General features: G+C 39.1%; 1 protein-coding gene across 1 annotated transcript; it reads right to left on the reverse strand.

Annotated features, from left to right (window-relative positions):
* Positions 1-26,368, reverse strand: LOC140674642 (uncharacterized). Its single transcript, XM_072908342.1, has 5 exons — positions 25,234-26,368; positions 24,381-24,428; positions 2,907-3,011; positions 1,982-2,439; positions 1-1,730 (listed from the first exon to the last, which is right to left on the reverse strand). The coding sequence occupies exons 1-5, from the start codon at positions 25,519-25,521 to the stop codon at positions 938-940; spliced, it is 1,692 nt and encodes a 563-aa protein (XP_072764443.1). The 5' UTR covers positions 25,522-26,368; the 3' UTR covers positions 1-937.
* Between the last annotated feature and the right edge of the window lie 75 nt (positions 26,369-26,443).

The raw sequence follows: 26,443 nt of genomic DNA on the forward strand, positions 1-26,443 counted from the left end.
AAAAAAAAAAAAAAAAAAAGTATTTTCGGCAGGCTAAATTTATCAATTAAAACAAAAAAAGTTTTTTTTTTGCGTTTCTTGCTCACATTTTCTTTCAAATCTAAATTGTGTTATTGCGCATTTAATAAATCAAGTTATATTAACTTAAACTATATTTTTGTGACACAATAGTATAAATTATTAAAATTATTTTCTCGTTATCTTCGAAAATTAGATGAACTCGATACAAGCCAAATAATAATTTAATTTATCAAATAGTGACTAATTAAACTTAAAATTGTCAATCGCAGAACGTATTTAATAATGTCAGGCTTTTAAATTTGCCTGTAAATTCCCAGTAAATAAAACTGCACGAAGTCATTGACAATTGCGACAGGCAAAGTTTCATCGATACTGATATGTACGGAATTCGCGAAACTACGAGAGATATGGCTGATTACAAAAATGTCGAAAGTACAACATTCTTCTTTTCTATACTTCTAGAATGGCCTCCGCATTCTATAGTTACGCAGGCATATATATAAATTCCTGATTTTTTTATCCGTCAATGTACTCTTATATATATTAAACAAAAAAATTACGTACATGCATCGGTATCGTTCCGTGTAGCGACGAAACGATTTATTCTCTCTACTAAACGAATCGCAGCTGCTAACGATCGCAGCAGCTATATCAATGCTACAATTCTACGTATCTTATCAACGTAAGAAGAGAGAGACCGCGTGATTGCTATAGGAAGTTATTTACAATCTTATTGCTTATTGAATATTCTCTAAATCGATCTAAATGTCTAATCTCGATCTAAATGTTATTCCTGAAAATCGATCATGTAAGTCTGGCTCGTAACTTGGAGCATTTCTAACGTGCAAAATTCCGCGGAGACCATGACGATCGTATACGGTGGGATCGTATTCGGTACAATTATATTCCGCAGGACTCAAACCCAACAAACGCTGACGGACTCGGTGGTGGTTTGCGGTGTCCCACCGAAGCTCGCCCGATGTTGCTTAAAGAGCGCCTGAATTTCAGCCGGTGTGGAGGACCACCGTCGGTGTCTGGTCTTGTCGAGAGGCACTTCCGGCAAGCCTACTTCCGTGTGGCAGCCCTTAACGGGCGTGATCGGCACGGCCGCCGAGGGTGGTAGACCGACCTCCTGGAAGGAGCTGATCGAGAAGAATCCGCTCTCGCCCTCGGCACTGCTCACCGGGCTGCTGGCTGGTTTTACTTTAGTCTTGCTAGTTAAATTGCCCGGATTAGCTTCCTTCTTCTCCAGTCGTTTCGCCGTTCGACTGAGCGTCGAGGTTGGCGTGCCGTTTGACGTAGTTCCGTTCGACGGTGTGGCAAGCGCGACGGTGTCCTCCTCTTCGGTCGTTTTACTGCTACTCGAGTTCCAGGAGGTGGTGTCGGGCGATCTTCTCACACCCGGTACGAAAGCGTGAAGATTTCGAGTAAACTCGGTGACGGACGGTTTGATAAGGCTTGCCGATCTGCTATCGTCCTGCTGACCGCTGCTGATCGATTCGTTTCCGTGACTGCTGCCGGGTGAAGCATAGGTGACGTCCTGCAGCATCGTCGAATTAGCAAAGTTACCACTCGGCAAGGATAGAGATGTATCGTGATGACGATGGTCCACTGTCGGCGACGGGGAGGATCCGTTGTCCTCGATCGGCGTTACTCTCGCGAGATCGGGCTCTCGCATCGCCAGCAAGGATTCGACGGTTCTGAGCAACCTGGAAAAACATATATATTTTTTTTTTTTTTTAGATTTAATAAATTAATATTAATATTAATATATTAAAAAATTATATTATTTTAATAAGTATAGTATTAATAAAAATTGTTTTCGTAGTATTTTAGTAAAAATTTGACGCGCGATATCGATATATTAATAATTAAAATATTTAATAATAAAAATGACAAACGATAAATTAATCATTTAATATGCGGAGAATGTGGGATTTTTTAAAAATTTGATACGCACCTAAACGCTTCTTGAGATAACTTCTCCGGCGGTATATCGTCCGGATTCATCTCCGTCTGCTTGGGTTCACGATAAACTACATTATCGGGAACGTCGGTCTTGTTGAGATCCTGTGGTGGCTTGGCGCGTGGCGATGTGCAGTGCACCGGGTCGTTCCTCCGCAAAACCGACCAGGTGAAATCGCGGAAACAGATAGCGTTCGGTGAGCTGATCTGCGTGACCGATTTGGCGCGCGTGAACGGCGAGGATGTCGATGAGGAGGGCGACGGGGTCGCGGTACTGCGGTTCGGGGATGGATCCGCGTGTACCACCGTGTGCACGCTGCGACTACGCGGCACGCGTCTCTTATCCTTGGGATTTTCCTTGGTGTGAAGGATCTCTAGGCTCCTATGAACCCGGCCCAAAAAATGGGCGACCTGCTCCATCGTAGAACGATACATTTGCCTATTTGATTCGACCTGCGAACACACAAAACGAAACGTCAACTTTTCATTCCTGTCACTTATTTTGTTGCGTCAATTCATTAAATATTAAGAGACAATTTCATTTTAAATTAAAGATGAAAATGCTGGTTAAAAAATAAATATTAGAAATAAGAAAAATATTAAATTAATGAAATTAATTAGAAAAAGAAGTAGCGAAGATCATAGACTGACATAACAGTTTGAAAATTTATAGTGTTGAGGAAGCTAAATCGCGAAATACGTGCGTATAAGTTCATTCATAAAATGATAATGAAATATATAATAGGAAAAGTTTCAGCTGAACAAAAACCGCGTGGATTATCGAGGGGGAAAACTAGCTGACCGGTTGTTACGTGACGCGATATCGAATAACCGGAGCGAGGTAAACCGGTTGTGATAATCTTATCGATCGCTTCTTCTTCTTCTTCTGAAGATTTTCAACTTTTCGCGCGATTACGAACCTGTTTGACCTGCCATTGCAACGTGTCGACTCGCGCTTGAAGAAAGACGTTTTGCAGAAAGGCGCTCTGCAACCTCCGGTTTTCTTTTTTCAGCAACTGACATTGCTGCAACAAGAAAGAAAAAGACTTGTGTTATTTACACATTCATGGATAGGATTCTCAGATATATTTTAGACTTTATATTACGATTGGTACAATATCGCATCAGCCATAAATAATTTTGAGAATATCAGAGAGCTTTATAATATCAGTTAAAAGAAGAAAAGGTATATTACAGAAAATTTTCTACATTTTTTGGTGGAGAATTTTTGAAGTATTCTGCATCTTTAGGAAGAAAATATATTCAGTGGAAGCCAGTGGTAGCGAACTCGCTATAAATTTCCGTACAGACTTCTTCCGATAGTACAGTATCTTCTTTTTCATTTTGTGTTGCGTGTAACCAAATTCGCGGAACGAATTTTACGAAGCTATTAACGTAGCATTCATTTTACTTTACTAGTAAGAACTCGCTCGTTTCTGCGCTAATAATAATCTGCTGCTTGAAGAGTAAATGTAGAAAAAAAAAAAAAAAAAAAAAAAACGGACTTTTGAAAGAGAAAAAAAATACAGAGACAAGGCGCACACGGACAAGTTGAGGAGCTGTTTTCCGAAATCATGATTTTAAAGAGGATGTTTCGATGAGATGCGAGGTCTCGCGTGTATAAGATAGCGGTCCACGTGCGTCCCGCGAGAAAGGAAACACCGGATGAACGCGAACGAGGTACAAAACGCAAAAAATGCGAGCGTCGATAGCTTCCCGCGATTAATCACAGGACGTTGGTGGCGTGTGAGCGTGTTATTATGAATTTTACGCTATTCCGCTCATTGCGAAGAGTACTTATGATACGATTAATAACACGTCCGACGTTATAATGGCGGCGTTTTTAAAAGATACTTTACATTAAACGAGCTATATAATGGGATCTTTGAGGTAATCCATCGCGCGTCGGTTAATTAATTAAATTCAATCGTAATCGGCATAGGCCTACAAACCTCTTTCTCTACTGACTTTCCTGTGTTTTTCTTTTAATATATTCGCGCGATTTTCTACTCGTCTCCTTTTGTTTAGCGTGTGTGCATTTTTAAGCAAGATTCAAATTAAAAAAAAAAATATATATTATTTTTTTTATACGATTTCAAAGCACAATTTTTTTATTTCCGTACACCAAGTAACAAATTTTCGCACGCGATTATTTTTTTTTTTTTTTTTACTTAATTATAATTTTATCATATAAATCTTCTGTTATCTGTTACATATTTATATTATTTTATAATTATTATATCACAAGCTAATTAAGGAAAATCATACTGTCCCTTCATGATAAAAATCATCAAAATTTTGTCTGTTGATTCGCAATCGTTAATCCGGCAATTTCGAGAATGGAGAACTTTAATTTAAACAATATTTCATGTCTAGCGCGATAATTAATAAACCGATTTTTGTCACTAAAATATCATTACGCCAATTAATTATCTTTTATAAGCGATTAATTATCCTTTTGTAACATATGGCTCTTGGTCAAGGATGGCCAAACCAGCGACAAAAATAACGTTGACAAAACGAAAAAATTCATATGAGAGAAACAACGACGGCTATTAATATCCGACGAAGCGGCGATTCATTACGTTGGCCGCATAGATTATTATGCAACCTTAACCGAGAGAGACTGGATATTCTCCATCTTGGCGTGGGATATTGGCCGGCGAATAATGTTGTCGAGTTTGCGAGAGAACGATGGTGAGCGATCCATAAATCAGAGCCGAGGCATTGAGAAAAGGTCACGAAGGGGAAGTGGTTGGAGCGGGATCGTTACGATTTTAAACGAAGCACGCCTCATTTTCCATGTTTTCCACCAGCGTGAGCGACGAACGAAATTACATTACATGTATCTCGTCTCTCGTGACGCCGCGAAAAAATTGCACCCTTAATCCTCGGATTCTATCGTTTTATCCTTCGCGCGTTCCTGCCTTCTTTTTCCACGCTTAATCGATACACCGTATATATACCGTGCGCAGCAGTTGTTGGCCGCACGCAATGAGATACCGTGCGATAGCATCCACAGCGGAATCTATCGATTTCCGCATCTCTCAAAGAATTTAATGAAATAGCCGCCGCGGCTAAAGTCGAATAGGACGAAGGCAATTTTCTATCTAATTTCGATAGCTATCGCGGCACCGCGCGGCCGAGCATCGGGGAGGATCGTTGTAATTATTAACAGACGGCCGTAGTCGTCCTTCGAGGATAGCTCGTTAAGATCGCCTTTTTTTATTACATCCTGGAATGTCCGCTTCGAAAGCAACGTTGCTGCGATGACTTGACACACAGTACTGTCTCGCGGTATTTCCAATCAATCTGACGAGAAGTTTGACAGCCCGAATTTTAAAGATTTCAAGTAACGAAGAGAGGGACGACGAATGAAAAAAATCGTAGCGCGGATTCAGTTCGCGAAACACTTTAGATCTTTGCCGCATGCGAGCCGATAAAACGCGATAAAACGCGATAAAACGCTCCATCAGAATACGCGCCGCGTGCGTAAAAAACAAACTTTCGTACGAAATTGTACGCGGGCATCGTTGAAACGACTAGAAACGAAGAAATAGTGAATAATTCAGGCAGTGACCGTAGCGAGTGACGTCACGATAGAGTATTCAGCCGGTGGACTGTTCAGGCTGAGCGACCATGCGTGACCCCATCCGCTCGGCCGCCGCCGAATGAAAATTTCAGCTTTCCGTAAATATATACCCTCACGCACTCGCGTCGGCAAGAAACGACGGAGGAAACGCCGATTAGAGGGGAAAAAAATTTGGACAAATCGCGCTCTTTCGCGAAGCTCATTACGAAAGACTTTGACGCATTCCTCGATTGCATTGATGTTCGAGTTTATTATTCCTCGGCGAACGGATTTTTGCTGAAGTTTATCCTTGTCTGTGTATTACGCTTGTACCGTAATAGCGTTAAATTTCAACATTTATAGTCTTTTGTATTTACAAAGGAGATGTAATGACGTATCCTTGTCGGGAAAATCTGATCTAGACGCGATTCTCTCTCGTGGACGTACGGGTCTTTCAACATCTTTCATCCTGGCCTCGTTATCAGTCGGAGGCCATCACCGGATATCTCGCAATAAACACCGTCTTTTCCCTGCTATTGTATGGAAATGATAGGAAGAGGTATCTCGAGCCATGTGTTTCTAGCGCGGAGTCTACCTGTTTGCAATTACAAAGGACAACCGAATACAAGTCGAAATGCGACAGCCATTAGCGACGACATCCAGTCTACCATTGTTCCGATATTCGCATCGTTCCGTAAATAGTTCAACGTCAATGTCAACAGTTTGTCGGGCTTGAAAAGTTTTCAGATTTTATCTCGCTTAGATGCGCTTCCGCTCTCTTTTATCATTACCTTCAATCGTTCGATGCAAATTTGTAGGAAATTGTTAATTGACACCATACTCAAATAAATCTGTCTTATTTGTTGTATTCTGAAAAAAAATATTTATAAAGAAAAAAGTGCTTTATTGCAAGGGACAAGATTTTTGAAAACATATTTCCAAGTCAAAAAAAAAATAATAACTTTTTAGAAGAAGTTTTTATTTAATTTTTTGCTTGTAAAAAATCGTTTAATTAATGAATATCTCCTTATACATCTCTCTCTCTCTCTCTCTCTCTCTCTCTCTTACATTCTTCAAGCTCATTAGATTCAATTAAGTCTTAATTAAGATGAACGTAGTTGTAACTCGCCTTCCTCGAATCGGTCCTTTTTTCGCGTTCGGATGAAACGATCGTTCGAATTGCATCGCTCCTTTCACTTATTACGACGAGCAGCGGATGCTTTCGCGACCCACGCGCGAAACAAGAACGCATTTGCGTCATGCAAATATAAGAATCGTCGATTTTTTTCTCGTTCGAAAAATTTATCCAACTTGCGTGAGAACTTTGCTTACTAATCCATTGAGCACTCGTTATTAACAGTTTAACATCAAGTTTCACCTTACGTGGGAGATTTTCACACGCGGAAGGATATACATACAGAAAGTAGTGCGGGATATTTATCACGTGCGTTGGCGTAGATATTCGTTCTTGATTGCCAAGATTAATTTGTAATTTATACACTGCACACACACACACACACACACATACTGCTTATATTTCTCACAAGTTCATTATTTAGAAAAAAAAAAAAAAAAAAAAAGAAAAACATGCTGCCACTGTGAAACTATTCTAGCTATCCACATGACACAAGCGAACGCGATTTTTCGCTTTTCTTAACTTCCGGCTACCTATATTCTTAGATGCTTGGCATTTTTGCCAGAATATACATGGGAAAGAAATTAATAAAGTTTCGCAGAACTCCATTACTCGTTATACATATTAAATCATGGAAGGTTCAGCGCATTCGAGTACAACGATAGTGGTTTCGCGGATTAATTCTTAATTTCATGTAGCTGTTATTAGAATTGGAGAAATTGCACAAGTGCCTCTTAATACATATCCCCCTTCCAGTCTCTGTAGAAGTCAGAAGGCGTTGAATGCATCGTTCAGTTCGCATTCAGCATCGAGCGTCGTGCTTCGAAAGGAGCTTAATTCTTTAAGCGTCCGCTTGTGAGAAAGTTCTATTACAAACTCTCGAAGGACGACGAGTCTTGAGAGGAGCAGGAGAGAGAGAGAGAGAGAGAGAGAGAGAGAAAGAAAGAAAGAAAAGTAAATCTCGCATGAAGCATCCTTCGAGATTAACTCGTGCGCGTGCAGACTCGTTCGTGCCATCGTAAATATTCCAGCTACGACCTGTTCTAGGCGATACGTGTAAGACCGCAGCACCGTGCATTGGCACTCGACGATTTGCCTTTAACGATCTATCTCGATCCATTATCTATTAATTCATTCATTTTGCGGAGCTTCGGTAGTCGAGAGCTTATAGGCACCGCCTCGCATTTATATACTCTACTGCCGAAGAAGTAGAGAGAACACAGAGAGAGAGAGAGAAAGAGAGAGAGAGAGGATCGCGAAAGGATTACTCTTACATTTAATAACGTTATTGAAGGCGGGATTAATATTAAACATGCATTATTTATGGATTAACCGGGATAATTTATATAACTTAATTAAACGTAACAATTACGTTGTGTCAATTATATGATTGAGAGATATCGCGTTACGATAGAGTCAGAGGAAGTCGTGTTCAATTACGATCGACAAAATATTATAATAAAGAAATATTGTTTAGCCTTTATAATTTTCATAAAATAACTTTATACGTAGCCAATAATTTCTGAAAACAATGGTAGAATTACAACAGTATTTACGTGGATATTGACGTGTACCTTTCTCTCTGAACGAAAAAAAGAGCGAAAGAAATCGAGATGAGACTAATGAGAAAAAAACTTTGGTACCGTACGAAACGGTTTCTAAGCAACATTGAGGGGAATTCGCAGCGACCGGCAGTCGTTAACCCGCGAAGAGCTTGACGTAGGAGGGTATGAATGGGAATTTGCAAATAATAACAGATTGCGTGCGAGATAAAGATTGTACAGAGACAATCGCGCGATTAAAAGTCGGAATGCGCGCGGTCGAGCGTGACTAGGAACGTCCCGCACAACTTGTACAATGCTAGAAATACTCGTGAGGTATGTAATATTACAATAATGTTAATATAATGTAATGTATAATACATTGTGTACATATATGTAAACCTTATTGTTAAATGAACGAAACTAAATCGCTTTAAATCTGATAAATAACGCGTATAAAATTTAAAACGTTTGATCAAACAAATATTTAATATATGCGTCAATTTAAATCATATTATTATGACACACAAAATATTTAGATACATTTTTATGATTTTATAAAAAATTTGCTGACATCTTTAAAACGAGGAACACACATATATATGGTATATGTATATGTATACAAATGTCAGTTTTCCTGGAAAAATCCCAGAAAATTGAAAAAGTAGATTTTATATATAAATATGATGAGTAAGAATAAATTATATAAAGTTAAATGAAATTGCCAGCGCATTAAGTAAATTCTACATGTCGCAAAAATGCTTCTTACATACATTCTTTTTTTTCTCGCGCGTTTGGCTTTCGCCGTGTGTGAGAGCTCCTAGCTGCGACACAAATCACTTTTCTATTGTCTATATTAATAATTATTTTCACCTGTAGCTCGGCATCCGCCACGTAATTATGATTCGCCTAGGTATCTCATTATTTCCTAGAAAAGGTTATTGTTAAGTGGCGAAGCGGAATCTAATTAATCCATCTATTTTACTTTATAATGCTTTCCGTCCAAATAACCAAGCGAAATCTTCAACGATTATTATCTTTGTTCCTTTGTAGGATGTAAAGATGATGGGAAAATCAGTGATCGATATACTTTCATCGTTCATTTCTTTCGTGTAATCGACGAAAGGAGTTCACATTTTCCGATAGGCAATTGTGTGCAATATCGAACATGTGTCTGCCTCTTCATAGGCGTTGTTTTCTACTGAAAGTTTCAGTGTGAAGAACGACACACAAGAGAGACGATTTTTAACGACGTGATTTATCACTTCTTCAACGACGAAGAATCAGTATTGACGTCAAAAGCTTCTTCATTCGTTTATATTTTTCAAATAATAAACTGAAGAATTAAGTATATATTTTGAGTCTATATCTAATCGCGTTGCTATTGTTATTGACCGACGAGCGTTTTTATGATTGCAAGGAAACGATGACAGAGCAGCGCGAAAATGGAATGAGAAAGGAAAGGAAGGCAAGGAAGACAAGGAAGGAGAGCAAGAAAAAGAAGAGAAGAGGGGTAGGGGATACTCTTGGCATTCCAATAAAATGAGAAGCGATTCCTCCCAGCGAAACATCGTCTGCGAGTTAAACTTCTTCATCCGTTCAGCTGGAATGCGCCGAAAATAGGTTGAGTCTGGGCGCCATTTTGCAGCCGTCAGAGTTTGCCGGAGTTTTTGCCCTCTCCCCCCCCCCACCCCCTTCTTCTCTTCTCTATGAGAGCTATGAGAATCCTCTCACAAGTTGATAAACTTGTGAGACCGCGCTCGCGAGAGCGACGCGCATATTAAACACCGCTACTTGTACAGTTATATCGCGCGTTAGGTTACTTGTCGCGATTGTGTGGGATTTCGTGTACAAGCAGGGCTATTCAACGATCCGACCATGTAGATATTACGCGAAGCGCGTCGAATCCTCGAAATCCAGCCACCTACGCGAGCTAAGAATCGCATCCGCGTAACAATGGGATCTCCTCGCACAATAAGTTGTATAGCGCCGGCGTTACACGCGTTGCATACAAATCGTCGGTCAGTCAGTGACTCACGACGTGAGTCTCCGTGAATCTCCTCCGAAATAGCTACGATGTCTGTATTGTTGTATGCGTTGGGATTATTGTCCCTCCCCTCTTTTCCGACAGAGTAGCAGCTGCATATGAAGCGCGACGATGCGATTAGTGCCGCGCATTTTCTAAATGCAATTTTCACTTCTGCATGGTGCACCGACTTCGTAAAAAAATAGGTGAATCAATTAGGAATTTATCTCGCATGGATTTAAAGAGAGAGAAAGAGAAGGGAGTATATTTTCTAATATGAAATAAATTCTTTTGTTGAGAGAAAGAAATTCATTTATTGGTTTATTTATGATAAACTATTTGTATACCATATACCTAAATTAAAAAATAATTAACATTTTGAAATTTAGTAACGTTGATGTCTCGTTGCGTTTAAAAAGCAAGCGGCATGTATTTTTTGTGTCAAAGATAAAATGCGGCAAAGCAGAATTTTCAACGCGACGTCGCGACGTGCAGACAATAGCGGAGCGTTATGCACCTCGCGTGCATTGGAAGCGCACACACGCGTGTCATAACGCGGATCCGAAAATAAGTCGTCGGCTTTCACGAATAGTTCATACCGTCGCCATTCATGAGTTGGTCGGCGGATTTGTACGCACGACGGAGCATCGCGCCGAGGAGAGCGCCGAAAAGTGGCGGTGGCATTAAGCGAAGTTTCAAGGGTGGGAAGGGAAACGAGGAACAACGACGGCGACGACTGTGGTCACGCCTCGTGGATGGCATCTGCCGCAAAGGCAGGAAAGAGAGACGGGAGAATAAAAAAGCGACGGCGACTCTCAGGACTCTCGGACGAGGGAGGAGCGCGCGCGACAGAGAATGAAATAAATAAAAGATGCAGGCCTCGCGCGGGGTCTCTCAAGTTCTTCGGCGAATTAAAAAGCAAATGCAAATAGCTGTGCGATATCTGGAGCGCGAAACGAGATGGACAAATCGCCATCGTTATGCTTGCAGGTAATCATTCTTTTCGGTAGTTTGGATCAATCTCTGTACGATTTTCGAAATATTGCGTAACGAGCAAATTGCTGGCACCGTTAAGCAACGGAAGGATATGAAAATTATTATATTTCTTGGATGATTTTGGAAAATTTGCAATATCCATTGACGAGAGAGCGACGACGAGATGACTTTGACGTTCATTAGCGAAATGATCAATCTGCCACTTGAATAGCATCCAGATGACTCATCTCGATCATTGCGCGGACATATACATACGCTAATCAGAGCGTGCGATTAGAGACCGCGCTCCACACAATTGTGGCGTTGTACTGCGCTCGGCACGCTCTTCTTTTGGCCGGATCTCAAAGTGAGCGTTTCGCTGCCGGAACTCCTCTAGACGCATATCAGTGGAATTATTCCTACAACGCTGCAACTTTTTTTTCAAGAGTTTGCGCGAAAAATTAATTTCTCAAACCAGTATAAATAATGCTTCCGCAAAGATAAAACTTGAAACGCTTCGACTACTTAAATTTGTCATTTTTTTTTATTATTATAAACGATTTGATAATTTGGTATTTGAATCAGAAGAAAACATTGCTGACGTAAGATAAATATGCCGTAAATAATAATATACAAATTTTTAAGACATTAAATAGATTGTCGTTGATCTCGTTGATCTATTTATTCGAATCTGACGATGAAGCTAATTGAGTAAATTTCCGGCTATCGAACGAGAAACGGTGGCACCCGCATTAAATTTCCGGGCCATTAAAAATAATTTCTCAAACTATATTGAAAATTTAATCTATATGCAGCTGGGTTAGCAAGTCGAAGAACTCCTCACGCTTGTGTGTGTCATCCATCTAGATACGTTCAACGGCTTCCTTTGTCATTACCGGAACTGTCATTAGAACTGCGGATAGGATAACATCTCTCGTATAACTAGCCATGACATAATCTCCTTTGGACATGTATAAAATCGAAAGACTTACCGTACAGATTTTTGTCAATAAACAAACGTACGTTGTCTACGTGTCGTTCCTATAAACATTAGGCACAGCTAATTTTATTCAAGTTAATCAATCCTGAGTTAACGATACAACATCCTGTATTCTTTCTAAAGTATAGTTCTATCTATAACATCGGCAAGAGAAAAAAAAATATTTTAGGTATTCAATACTATCATGAATCTATGTTATATGCAACTCTTTCAAAGCCTCTCTTCTAATTCTGTCTTTCCAAAGAGAAACGGAGGATCGGTTAAGACTCCAGTCGACTTGAACTTTATGACCGTGCGATGCCAAATATGTAAACTAACGTGAGTGAGGTATATTCTTGGGAAATGGAAAATTTATTTCACATTAAAAACGAGAGAGGTTTACGAAATCGACCTCAGAAGAGAGAGAGAGAGAGAGAGAGAGAGAGAGAGAGAGAGAGAGAGAGAGAAAAAGAGAGAACGGCACGCCTTAATCTCATACATTACACAATACATACAAATCGTACATATGTATACATATACAAACATTTCTGTTTGCTTCTACCGAGTACGAATATCGAAACCGCCTAGCCAGAAGACGAAGAGCAGTCGTGATTATCGCATATCGTCTCTGCGTTTCGTACCGTCGAGATTCTCGCTGCGTCGTGAGAGATCGGATTCTCTCAGCTTGGATATTACATATTACGACTGTTGGACCGTGAACCTGCACACCTGCGTGTGATATTACATACCGGTCGAGCGTATATTGCATTCGCAATATCCGGTCTTTCGATCCACGGGACAAGGATCTATTTGCATCGTGAGATCGGTGGAATCTTCAATTTTTTCGAAATTTTACGTTTCCCTCGTATGATGTACGTCAAGGATCTACTTTACATGCGGAAATTTTTCCGAGAAAAAAAAAAAGACAAATTTTAAATCATACGTCATATAAAGAAAATTTATCGGCAAGTTGGAAAAGTCAAACGATACACAAATGTCCGACTACTTTTTTTTTTTTCCTGCGCGTCGTTCAGTTCGCGAAAGCAGAAAGCGCGTAAAGGTCGTAAGAAGGCAATTGTTCGTGCACGTGTGCGTGCACGTGTACGTGTACGTGTGTATATCCATAATCGCGAAATTCGGTGTCCACGAAAGCGTCAAGTCGCTTACGGGAGGACAAGACTGCTTCGAGAAATCGCTCGTGCCGGTGATAAAATAATCGTAGAGACACACTCTCCTTGATCTGATTCCCATAAAACAACATCCCATAAAAGACCTTCTGCATTTATATTTGCATTCGCTCTCTGGGGCTTTCACGTCGCGCCGGGACTTGGTTCGTAACTACGTACGGTCATTAATTCGCGAACATTTAAAGGAAATAAAATCTTTGATTGAAGAAAAAAAGCAATCACAACCGCAGATAATTATTAAAAAAAAAAAATAGTTACTTTCCCGACAAATCGATATTTTATTACAATTGAAAAGACATACTTAGAGTTATATAAATTCGTCCTTTTGTGCGGATTAAATTTTTTTTCCTTTACATATATAATTTGAAAACTTTCTATATGATAAAACGCTGCTGTACGTGTCGGCGCAACTCTTTAAAAAGCCATACAGGTCACTTGGTTACCCCTGTAACTCTCTTAATTATTGATTGCACAATACGGTTGTCTCCGCGCGCGTTGCGAGGCACGTCAGATTATATTTCGCGATAGTCCCTCGCGCACGATGACTCAGCCTCGGCAGAAAATCAGACAGCACGCAGAAAAGCGGCGCGAGAAACGCGTATGTAGACTCGCATATTGAATCGCGTTTGAGCCGCCGAGAAGGCCGCTCAAACGGGGCGCACGTTAAACGGACCTTAATTGATGCACGGCGTGCGCTTAATTAAGGGATATGCGGCGCGCGATGTTAATTGCGACGAACTGTGTCAATACCCAGCCGCCGTCTCGTGGTTCAGGGGTGGCGTGCGTCCTATAAATTAATGAAGACAATTATTAGATTAACGACGTCCTGTCCGGCCTTGGCTACGATGTGTAATTAGGAGGATCAACCGAACGCGACCTTTATTATCGCCGTGAGCCGCCGACACATTACACGCTAACAAGTTGAGCCGAGCTGCACTCGATAAAAGTGCACGATGGTTAGGTTTCTCTAAAGTTGATAATTTTGCAAGGCATGTAAAGGCATAACGAATGAGCAAAAAAAAAAAAAAAAAAAAATGCTAAGGAGATTTATGCGCGATTCAAAATTTTACAAATTTCGAAATATACGTCGAAACAAAATTTATGTAAATTTTTAAATCCAGATTATTGTTGATTAAAATATAAAATTAAAATACAATAAATAAATAAGTAAACAAATAAATGTAAGGTTAAAAAATAATTGTATCACCGTTTAAAAAGATTGCATTGAAAAAAATTCGGCGATATTTTTCCAATCGATGTACGCGTAATTTAAAAGTCGGTAGCCCGATATTTTCGAGGACAAATTTACTCCATGATCGCGTGGAATCCGTGTACGAAAGGAAATGACAGAAACGTGGGACACCCTGCTATCGCGAAGCTGTTTTCAGACGCAAGCAAGCGTGGCGAAATTCTCCAGCAGATAAACCCCGGTGTGAAACGATATCCGCGCGGTTTTAGCAGACTCATAAAACGCTCTGGAATTCGCAAGATCGATGGATCAGACGGAGCGTGATGAGAGAGGTATCTCGACGTTATGTCGGACACTAGCCGGCTAGAGGGATCGAAAAGGAAGCAAAAAGGGGTTTGAATCTCGAGACTTTCGACGATGAAGAGAACGAAGGAGATGTGAAAGGAGACGTTCAAGGCCGTACTAGAGACGGAAATAGATCGTTCTTTTATATTCTCTTTGTCATACGTACATATATCCTCTTTGTGCGTATCGCTCGCCAAGATAAATGAGATCGGGATGCTTGTGGCAAAAATCGACGTATGATCCGACATATATATATATATATATATAATGTGATTGTCACGATTCATATAGATTAAGAAGAATCGACGCAATTTTTATACCGCGATCGCTTACGTCGACTTTAATTGCTGCTCACGTATGAAAGCGAAAGATTATTATTGTTATTGTTACATTGGAGGATCGCAATGAATTGCTAGTTTCGAGACGTCTTTGTGGGCCCGTCAACATTAATAGCGTTGTAACTGAATGGGAAAGTGCGTCCTTTATTGCAGAGTTCCCGCTTTTGATAAATATTTCAATATGCAATTTTTGATTACTGGCGTTTGATTGAATCACGTTCTACACAGACTATGATATACATATATATATATATATATATATATATATATATATATATATATATATATATATATATATATATATATATATGTTATAAAGGTGACATAAATGAAACACATGAAAATGTTAAATTTTTTTGTGTTACCACGTTTTGATTACTACTTCAATGTAAAATTAACATACAGCTGATATGTTATTATTTTTATAACATTTTCATGTATTTCATTTATGTCAATTTTATAACTTAACACTTTGTGTATGTCTCTTAGAAATGGAATATTATTTTGAGTGCTTTTAATACATCATTAATAATTATTTCAAAACAATCAACATGCGGTTCAAAATCAATTTAACATTCTAAGAAAAGTTAAAATAAATCTTTGAACATCTCATAAACTTTAAAATGTTCCATCAACATTTCTTACAAGTTATTGTAACTGCTCTTTCATGTAGTTTTTAATTAATTTGTATGTTATTTTTATATTACACTTATAAATCACAATAACAAAAATAAATGTAAAGTTTTGTGTGAATTACTTAACATTTTTAATTTGTCAATAAGTAACGCACAATAAATGAGTTATTTTAACTTAAAATTTAGTAGAGTGGACTTTCCGAGACATGGAAAAAATGTTAAAATTAACATTTTATTTTTTACTGTGTATGTGACGTACATAATAATAAATCTTTAAAAATCTTCTTTTATGATATAATTATAGAGTAAATATAATAATCAATTGAAAAACACAATTTCCCACGATCATTCATTATTATTTGAGGATGTTTCGTCTGCAAGACCCGCGTCGCGCAAAAGACGGTTATTTCTAGCAGACTTCACAATAATGCCGGAAATGTTTGATTAGCAGTTTATTTATTATCGAGTATGAGATAAGCGGCAAGCAGGAGGAGAGGTTACCTACTTGACCAGCGCTCTGGAATAATGATCGTCCCGCGGGAGGACGCGCGCCGACAGACGAATTATTATATGCACGACGACGATGAGAGAGCACACGGCTATCCGAGTCGGCTTATTACAAAACGCGCCGTTACAAAACGTGCGTGTACGCAGAATTATAGGTGAGTTTGGACGCTGTTGGCTGCATTCGTCGGCTTTCACATTCGAAACGGCTGCTGGAAAAAATCCTTCGCTCACGCTGACCGTCCCCTTCTTCGTCATCTTTGTCATTCATTGTCGCGTGATAAAGATGACACTTGTTCTTGTCGTTAAATTTTTAATATGAATAATAGTATATAGAACAGAAGTTAAAAAGATATAATTTTGATTTATTCGCAAAGAATTGGAAAGAATTTTCAGTTCCGTTGATGATTTATGTTCCTCAGGATGTTTAGATTAACTGCCCGCAGGTAATTTTACGCCTCGCGTCTATTTCGACGACTGTTGTAGGGGTCAACAACACAGGATGAGGATCTTCTCCCTCATTCTCATCCGCACGAAAAACTTGCCCGCCTCTCTCAGTGGCACTCATTAGTCTCAGAATATTACTTGATGACTTATGATGAATTCATAGTCGCTAGCTTTCGCAAACGGTATGCAGTCATGGATGTCTCTGTCGAAGAGTTACTTACAAACGTACTCCGAACGTGCGAGGTCATCCAGCAATTAGGCACACCGACGATCGGTTATGGCAATTGAGCTTGATGGCCATGGAGAATTTGCGCGCGCTCATAAAAATTAAGGAACTCGATGACTCATGCCGTTTTTACCTTCGTTCTTATCATCATCGGGGTGCCTTCAATCGTCATCCCGCGCGAAAGTAACCGACTTATTTGGCGAACAGTGCGATTCGATTCAATCTTGATCGACCGATTCGTGACTCTGGCAGTCGCCTTTTTATTGGCCGTAACTTTAATTTCTCTCGTTCTCTGTTCTATAGCGATAGATTATTCGATTACCCAGTAACTCTCAAGCAAAGAGTTGTACGAATTCTTCACGTGAAGAAGGAGCAGTAAAATATCCCAGTAAAATATATATATATATAAAAAAAAAAAAGAAAATTTCAATATAAAAAGTAAAAATTCACGAGAGTACAACTTGTTGATTAAATTAGCATCATAAATTTACGTCTACGTACTATAATTAACTGCTTTTTGAAATCCTCGCTTTTCTAATTATTCTCTTAAGGGTCAAAGGACGCAGTAAAAATCGCGAGAGCGCGGCAAATATATTACACACGCGTCACGGATCATAATTATGAAGATGCAAATTGGATGTCAACGTGATGCTATATATCAAAACTTCCTTGACAGTCATGGTGGTTGGCATTTAAAGATTCTCTGCCTCATTATCACGCGTCGGCCACTCGTCAACGTGAAAACAAAGGAATACGAAGAAAAGCCACGCTTCGATTCTCGAGATACAAAAGTGAAATGAACGGGGTAGCCCTTAGGCTAATGCGATATCTCACATCGTAATCGAGAAACTGGTTATTAACCCGAATATAAAATATAGCCAGAATTATTGTTTCGAAATATCTATTAATACCACATATATTAATTCAAATGCAGCGTTTCGAATAATAATTAAAAACGGAGAAATACATTCGTTATGTTTCAAAGTTTAACAGTTGGATAAAAATTCCAATTTTATTTATTTTTTTTAAGCCAAAAAATCCAAATTACTAATGTTTCAAAAAAAATGTCCGACATTCCTATCTTTTTCTAATAAATATAAATTCATATTATTCGACGACAAATTCGTATGATCTGCATGTATATATGTCGATGCTCGAAAATGTTGCAAAAGAAACAAAGAGACAGGGCTGCCGGAATGTGTGCACGCAGGAATGTGCGCAGTTAATGCATGTTGTACGTGCTCGTGAAGGTGCGTATTTCGTGGATAGAGGCAACCGGAAGAGGCTGAGGGCACCCGAGTGGAACGGGGCCCGACGGTGCAGAGAGGAGTAATGACACTGCGCGGTGTAAGTAATCGTCAAATAAGGGTCTTCCTAAGCAGAAACGCAAGTTAATAAGGCGTACATAATTTTATAAGATATTTTTTTTTTTTTTTTCTTAAATTCCAAGACGTCAAATTTGAAATGGAATTACGGACTTTGCTCCGTTGTCGAGAGCCCTTTTATTAAGAAAAAAAAAAAAAAAAAAATACTGTTTTTACGTTAATTCGACTTGGACGTGACGGATTAGCTAGACTTTGACGTTGATGGCAGATCATTTTTCATCAAGTAGGCGAAGAGAGAACTAGCGAAATGCTCGTTATAATCTCGGCGGACTAGATCGCGCGGATCATTGAACTGCGTTTTATTACTGTAATAATGTACGAAGTGACGTAATGTTAAATCACTTTTGTCCGCCGTAACTAATTTCTCACGAATATTGAGAATGAATTCCAACGTATGCGTATGAATTTTCCACTTTAAATCTTACGTAATGGAGCCAAAAATGTGTCTAGTATCACGCGCGAGAACACAGAAAGGATTAGTATATATTTATCCGGCATGTGTGACCTGACTATTCTAGGAATTTAATTTACATATTTAGATCGGATAAATGTTCCCATAGCAATCTTGGCGAAAAGGTACGATCGCAAGCGATTTCTCACTTCTTATCGTATTTCTTATCTTTAGAAAATATCATGTTCTAAAAAAAAAAAAGAGTAAATTCTTCCTCACTCATTTGCTTTACATTAATAGAAAAAATACACGAAACGATGCAATTTGTTTCACATATGTAGTGAATATTCATTAAATATCTTTGTTACGAAAAATCTCGATCAACAAATTTGCTAACAATAAAGAAACGATCTCGAGAAAATGTACTCGCTTGTAAGTACACTTTACACGCTGATAAATCCGTTTGATTTTCTCACCAGCTCGCTGCTTATCATACACATCGTAACACATGTTGTATACACATTAAATAGACTAATATCGGGGAAAGATAATAGCTCTAATTTACGCCGAGTAAGTTTTTCTTTCTCATGTTGAGAAGATCGGCAAGGAAGAATCTCTTATATAGGAAATTATAAATTCTCACATTCTCTTTTACTTTTAACGAAAAAACGAATTCTCATATATAGTTGTTTATCACGTGAGAAGAAAAGTCTACCGGAAAGAATATGGTATCGATTATCCGGCTAATAATATCGCTGCCCTAATTCGTCTCTAGCTCTTTCCCAGTTATCGTTAAACCATCTCACGAGTCTACAAGAGTCAGAGTAATCTACATTCGACCTATTTCTCTCTTATTTTCTCTCCCCACGTTTTTTTAACCATGTGAAAACATCAGACGTGTTTAGCGAGTCATAAGAATGACGTTAACAATAAGTTAGGAACGTAGCGTGTCAAATCTCACTTAATTTTGAAACACGCGACGAAGAGAGAAGCGCAGTGAAAACGATGGAATTAAAATTAACCTTTTGCCGAAGAGAATGACGGATGATCTGTGGCCGCTATTTTTACGTCCACCTTCCGGACGTGTTCAACGTTTCTTCGTCAGTTCGACGATGACTCGTCCGGGTGTCGAGCAAAATTACATCGCGGCGATAATTAAAAATATTGAATCGCGCCGGCCGCTTATTATCACTGCTTATTATTTCAAATGCGTGGCGAAGGCCACGGGCAACATCGAATTTCGCGTAGTGATTTTATTATTATTGCATGCAACGACTACTTATGCGGCTACGGCGAGCGGAAGAGCGTGTGCGGAGCTTGTGAGATGAAGAAAGAAAGAAGAGGATGAGGAGGAGATAGAGGCTAGCCCGCGCTCGCTCGACTCTCGACTCCTCGCTCCGCCGCTGGATGCTGCATTCCCGAGAGTGCACTAATGCATGGACTCGGTTATGTAAATAGCCGGCGATCCGGCGAACAAACGCGCCGGGTTAAACGCGCCCGCTCTCGCCGCAATATCGCCGTAATATCGAATAACGGTATGCATCGCGGAAAGTGTAACTCCTCCGCGCGATACCACCTCTCCACCTGCGCAAAGGTCTAACAATAGTGCTAAATTCCACAATGCAACCGAATGGAACGTGTAATTTTACCATCGCCATGTCGATGAAATTCTAGCGCCGCGAGGTAACGATGATTAAATTTGCCGTAGCATCTCGCGTACAGAATAATGTACAATATATTCGAGGGATGCTGATGTGACGAAACTCGTTGCATAGAATAGAATCTGCGATCGAGGAAAAATGAAAAAAAAAAAAAAAAAAAACAACCGTGAAATTAGTTAAATCGTATCTTTAATGAAAGTGATTTTTAAGAGACGAATTTTTAAATCGGGGATACATTTTTTTTTCCACAGTATTGAAATAAAACGTGATACTTGTCAAAACTGAAATGTCACTATCATCGAATCGCTTATGCATATACATGTATTTAATACGGACTCCTCACACTCCGCATTTTGCAATTTGCACTAAATTTATATTCTCACTATTTATTCGTTTCGTATTCTCGCACCCGTGTTCGATCGCCTATTAAGAAAAATCAATATTTCGGCACGTGATGATCCTCTCCCGCATTCCTCTCCATCATTCCTGGAACGCTAGCGTCGCAAGACGAGAGGCAAACTTTGTCGGAGCTATAAATGAAATAACACCTCGGTCTGTCCGACAGATTAATCTCTTCCTTTCTTACAAACTTTGCGGCCCGTTCACATGAATCCACTTCGCGTCGTAAACATCGTATATCTCTGGAAAGCTTAAACGAATATTGAGAAACTACATAGTTTCGTTTCTTCTCGGAACTGAGCAAACATAAAAATAGTAACGTAAATAGTACTAAAACTCGAGCAAAAGAAAACTAATTGCGCTACTTTACTGTCAGGAAAGTTGTCACAAGCTGTATTTAATTTACTTAATGGGCTTTAACTAGTTGCTTATACAAGACAAAATATTTATTTTCTCCGTTCTCTTCGACTAATACAGCTTCCAAGAATTTTGATATTAAAAATAAACGGATTTAATTTCTCTTCTTTTTATCATTACATAATCTGTTATTCTTTTTGTCATTGTATAATGTGAGAAATAATTTTACAAAAATATAAAGACTATACTACAATATTTTGCATAAAGACTTATTATACAAATTCAAATTTAATTCAGTCTTTATAGTCCATGTATCGACACCTATATATCTTCGAAAAAAATATAAAATAAAATATGTGTCAAATACACCCTACGTTCGATTTAACAATATTGCACAACATCGCAGACGCGGATGACATAACATGCAAACGCGGAAGGTTAGGAAAATATAAAAAAAAAGTATTCTCTTTTATAATAATATCACGGGGCGATATAATCGAAGTATTGAAGCGGATGTTGGAAAAAAAAGTCGATCAAAGGAATCGCGTGATATTGACTTAATATGGTTAACGAAGCGAGAGGGCGCGTGCAATTTACCTTTCATTAGCAGCAAGTGTGTCGCGACAGACAACAACGTTTCGGGATAAAGATACGAGCAGTCGCGCGATTAATTCTCGCGCGAGCAACGGGATTTATTTCGTTACTGCCGCCAACTCAGATTTACTCAGCTAATTAGACTCGGTCTCGGGTTCGCTAATTACCGACAAAAATATAATTATCGCAAAAATGTCGAGCCTTGTTTCATTCGAACGGTATACAAGGATTACGATTCTTTCGCAAATCGATTCAAAGTAAAGAGTAAAAAGCTCGAAAAGATGAAATCATTCGCGTGTCAAGAGCATTGATGGAGGTTTGAAGCTAAAATGAACTCTTGAATTTCTTGAGCTCGAAACGAGTAAATTCGAAAAAAGAAACGTATCGAGAGAGAAATTTCCGTAAAAGGGTTGCATTGTACATTATCCTTTGTTACAAACCGGTTGCCGCGACGCGATTTCGCAATCGGCAGGAAGGGCCCCTTCCGGCCCTTACGAAGCTTTCTTGGCCGATCCTATCTTATCCGCGTGACTCGTAAAACGTGTGAATCCGTTGGCGGGGATCAGGAAGGGAATCACGGTGCGTGTCGCACACCGTGATGTATGCATTACACAGGTGTGCAAATGGAAGCAGCAATAAAGTATCCTTAGACAAGCAGTTCTCGAGGGTAGGCAAATAATAGCGTCGTTCTTCAGACGTGCGACTACTTAATTGCGTTGCCTACTATAATCAAAGTTTTCTATAGCGCGTGTTCATAGAGGATAAAAGAGACTTAATCGTCTCTTTATCACAATAATGCCCATCGCTTTAAGCAGCTCACGACTTGAATTTTTCAGTCGAATCAATTTCTGTGTGTGACGAATCCATTTTAGCCTCTTCTCCAACGGTATGTTGCATATCGTACGATAGGATCGTGATTATTTTATGCGAATGCACAAGAGAAACGTAAATGTGTGTTGCAAACAAAGACATCGACATCGACATTTAAACGCAACCCTTTTACGTTTCGCACGCAACAGGTCATCGCGTTGAGCAGATAGAACGAGGGAGGGGGTGATAATTTTCTTGTACCGGTTGTGTCACGTATGTCACTGTGCGCGTGTGTATATGAGATCAAAAAAGCAGGATGATGACGTCACACGTAAACTCGCTCCGGTCACTGGCGCGGTCGGACAAACACACGCACGTGCATTCGGATAGGTCCCACAAAGGCCTGCACGGTCCCTCCGACTGATAATAATTACGGGAGGGGCTGAAGCGGACTTCCGTTCAAACGTACGTACATATACATATATTCGATCTGTAGCGAAGCGGTCGTGTCACGAGTGCGAACAAAATCACCTACGGATATTTTAGGCTCAACTCGACCAAGTTTTCCACCATTCACAAGCTAATTTTTTTTTTTTTTCTCACTTTAAATGAAGCAATAGAATAAGGCGATTTTTCGTTCCCATCGCACTTAATTCATCCGTAAGATATCTATTATTTTTTATTTTTTATACCAACTGCAAATACTTAATAAATGAACTTGACTCTTCTTAGTACTCGGGATCTAAAGTGATTACTAAAGGTACTACTAAAATATTATTATTAACGTTTTAAAATCAATTTATATATATCAATACATATTATAATTATATGTATTTTATTTTATTGTACCGGATTGTAAGTGATACATAATTACTAGACAAAATAGAGTCTATGGGACTCAGAATAGATCCATTCACTGCGTAAATTTGCTGACCTTATGGTACTTGGAATTCCAACATCCCTGACGATATTCGCTTGCTTCGATATATTAATGCGCAGATAATAATGGTAAGAAATAGTAAGAAATAAACATGAAAAAGCATACTATACGGCATACGGGATTCCAGATAATTTCACATGCTTTCGAACGATTAGTTACCGTCTGCTCGATCGGGAAATGCTTAAAAACGAAATAAAGGCAAGCGGAAATATGGTCTGCTTACTTTCAGCATAAACAGTCGTACATACATGAAAGAATTCTCTCTCATTTTGACCTGTAAAGTGCATTGCGGTTACAAAATATCTATTTCTCTTTATCTTAACGTTGAAAGAAGAATCGGAGGACAGAGAGAGGTAAAAATTTCGCAAAATTTAATGAGAATTTATTCTTTAGAGTCACGACATCCCAACTCTTCAAATTAAAAATTAAATTCGTTTTCTTATCTATTTTAATTTTTCAAATTTAAATAATCGAATCCAGTCTTTTCAGTATCCATTTTCATTATATAACACAAGTGACAATGCAATTATAAAACAAAGTGCATATTTTGTTGCCCTATACGATTACCTCCAAAGCAGTTTCTGTTACTGTAGTAGGTTTTACATGAATGATAAAATAATGACGAGAAATGGTAATGCGTTGAATGATAATATAAAGAAAGACATTAGGACAGATGCATATTTCCGTTTGGCGGAAATATGCATCGGATGCAGGATGAATATGCGATAACAAAGCCGACGAGGCATAAAATAAACTCACCTTTCGAAGTTTCTCCAATTCGTTCGCATCTGCAGCTGACTGTGCCGCCTGCCAAGAATAGAAAGTAACAAATTATTTGACAGCCGCCATATGTATCGCGCGAATAAACGAGCATTTTCAACAAGAGCGCAAACATTTCCCTTTTTCTCGAGCGATTATTGATTTCATCTTTCAACATTTAATAGAGCCGACACAATGGCGGATACGCCGACGGTATATCGCAGCAGAAACACAGTTTATTGTATTTAAATCGAGTTACAAAACACGCGCACACGTTCTAACGCTCGAAGGATTTCTTTGCGCTTTGCTTCCAATTTCGTAATTAGTCGTAAAGCAGAAACGCACGCACTGTAACCAAGTACACTACTGTTGCTATCATTTAGGTATTCTTACGATCTTATATCGTCGTAATTCAAACGCGATATTATTAAACTTTGCCTAAGCGATTCCAGAGCAAATAACAATAATTTCATAGTCCTATGCACGAGAGATTCAACTCCAGTTGAATGTACAGAGAGATTGTAGCTTCCTTATATAGATTCTTGAATCGGGAATAAATTTAATTCAAAAAAATTGCAGAAAATTTGATAAGCAATCTTCAAACAGATACGGAGAAAGATACGGATAATCCATATATAATCTATGCATATTTTCTCTCTTTCATGAAATTATATTTTTACACTCTCAAATCTTTGATATCGATATATGTAATATCTGATATATACGTAACAGGATACTGCAACATCTCTAAAGTGCATGATATTTCACGTACGGAATTACCGTTACGGCGATATTAAGAGAGGAGCACGTTGTGCGAAAGAAAACACTGCAAAACAGTGCAACAGACATTCACCTCATTTTTCGGCTTCGGCTTCGGCTGTTGCCAGAGAACGGCGTCGTCGCCGCCGTTTACCGGCTTGTCGTCCGTCAAATTTACAAGCGAGAAAAAATTGTTGTTTCGTGCGTTGTTGTTGCGATCCTCTCGCTCGTTCACCACAGCGTTATCGAGCAGCTCGTAATCCAGAGACTTGCAATCGCGACCACTGCTGATAAAGTTGCGCGCAAACGCGCTCTTGAAGAAGCGACCGGGCGATACCTCGCTGCCGAGGGCGAATTCCACCTTCGGGGTCTCGGTCGTCATCGTGCCTAACACCGTTATTAATGATGATTATGATGAAAACCCAGGTACGATCGAACGCACAGAGAAACACTAATAAATGCGTGTACGTCGCGCCTCCTCGACACGTGAACAATCGCGTTACGAGTTACGAATCATTGCCGCACACAGATTCGCGTCTCGAGGAAAAAATGAAACAAAACACAACACGAGAAATTTTATTGCCAGTTCAGAAGCCAATCGGGTGATTATTATTTAAATCGCCCGATCCGCGATCAGACGGATCAACAGGGCGAACGACAAAGAGAGAATCACAGACGAAACACACGATACACCGGTGCGTGTCAAACTGAGCGCTAAAGTACGCGCGCAGTCCTTTTCTAGTTTCTCGTTTCTCGTTTCTCGTGCCCCTCTGGCGCGCATGCGGTCCAATCGCGTGACGGTCCGAGATCTACACAACTGTTAGATATTATTCCCAAGAAAACAGAAAAGCTCCTGTTTTCACTCTTGTCAACATGATAAAATTTATTTGGACTGAAAAATATGATGAGATTTGGAAACTTCTCTTGGAAAATGAGAAAAAGGCTCGACGAATATGTTACCTTTTATAAACAAAAACACTTTATATTAAGTCCTTAGAATTATAATTTTCTCTCGATTAATTCTGAGTGTTATGTTAAGCAAACTTATTTTTAGAAAAAATCACTGTAAATGATTTTACATTTTCCAATCAATAATAAGTATAGGAAAAATGTAGGTGATCAGCTGTCGAGGGGGTAACAGCTGGCTAGCATCTGGCCCCTTATATTAGGGGATTTATTGACGAATTTTCCCTTGAAAAGAATTCCTTTATAAACTTTATAAATCGTTACTGTAAATTTATTTTTCAAAAAAAAAAAAAAAAAAAAACCGGTGAAAATATCAGACGAAAAATTTATATTTTTCT

Source organism: Anoplolepis gracilipes, chromosome 16 (assembly GCF_047496725.1).
Source record: "Anoplolepis gracilipes chromosome 16, ASM4749672v1, whole genome shotgun sequence".
Taxonomy (NCBI): Eukaryota; Metazoa; Arthropoda; class Insecta; order Hymenoptera; family Formicidae; genus Anoplolepis; species Anoplolepis gracilipes.

Excerpts from the sequence above, each read along its gene's own strand:
- LOC140674642 (XM_072908342.1), bottom strand. The coding sequence starts at position 25,521 with ATGACGACCGAGACCCCGAAGGTGGAATTCGCCCTCGGCAGCGAGGTA. Across the intron at positions 3,012-24,380 it reads AATTGGAGAAACTTCGAAAG|CAATGTCAGTTGCTGAAAAA; the intron begins GTGAGTTTATTT and ends TTCTTGTTGCAG. Across the intron at positions 1,731-1,981 it reads TTATCTCAAGAAGCGTTTAG|GTTGCTCAGAACCGTCGAAT; the intron begins GTGCGTATCAAA and ends ATGTTTTTCCAG.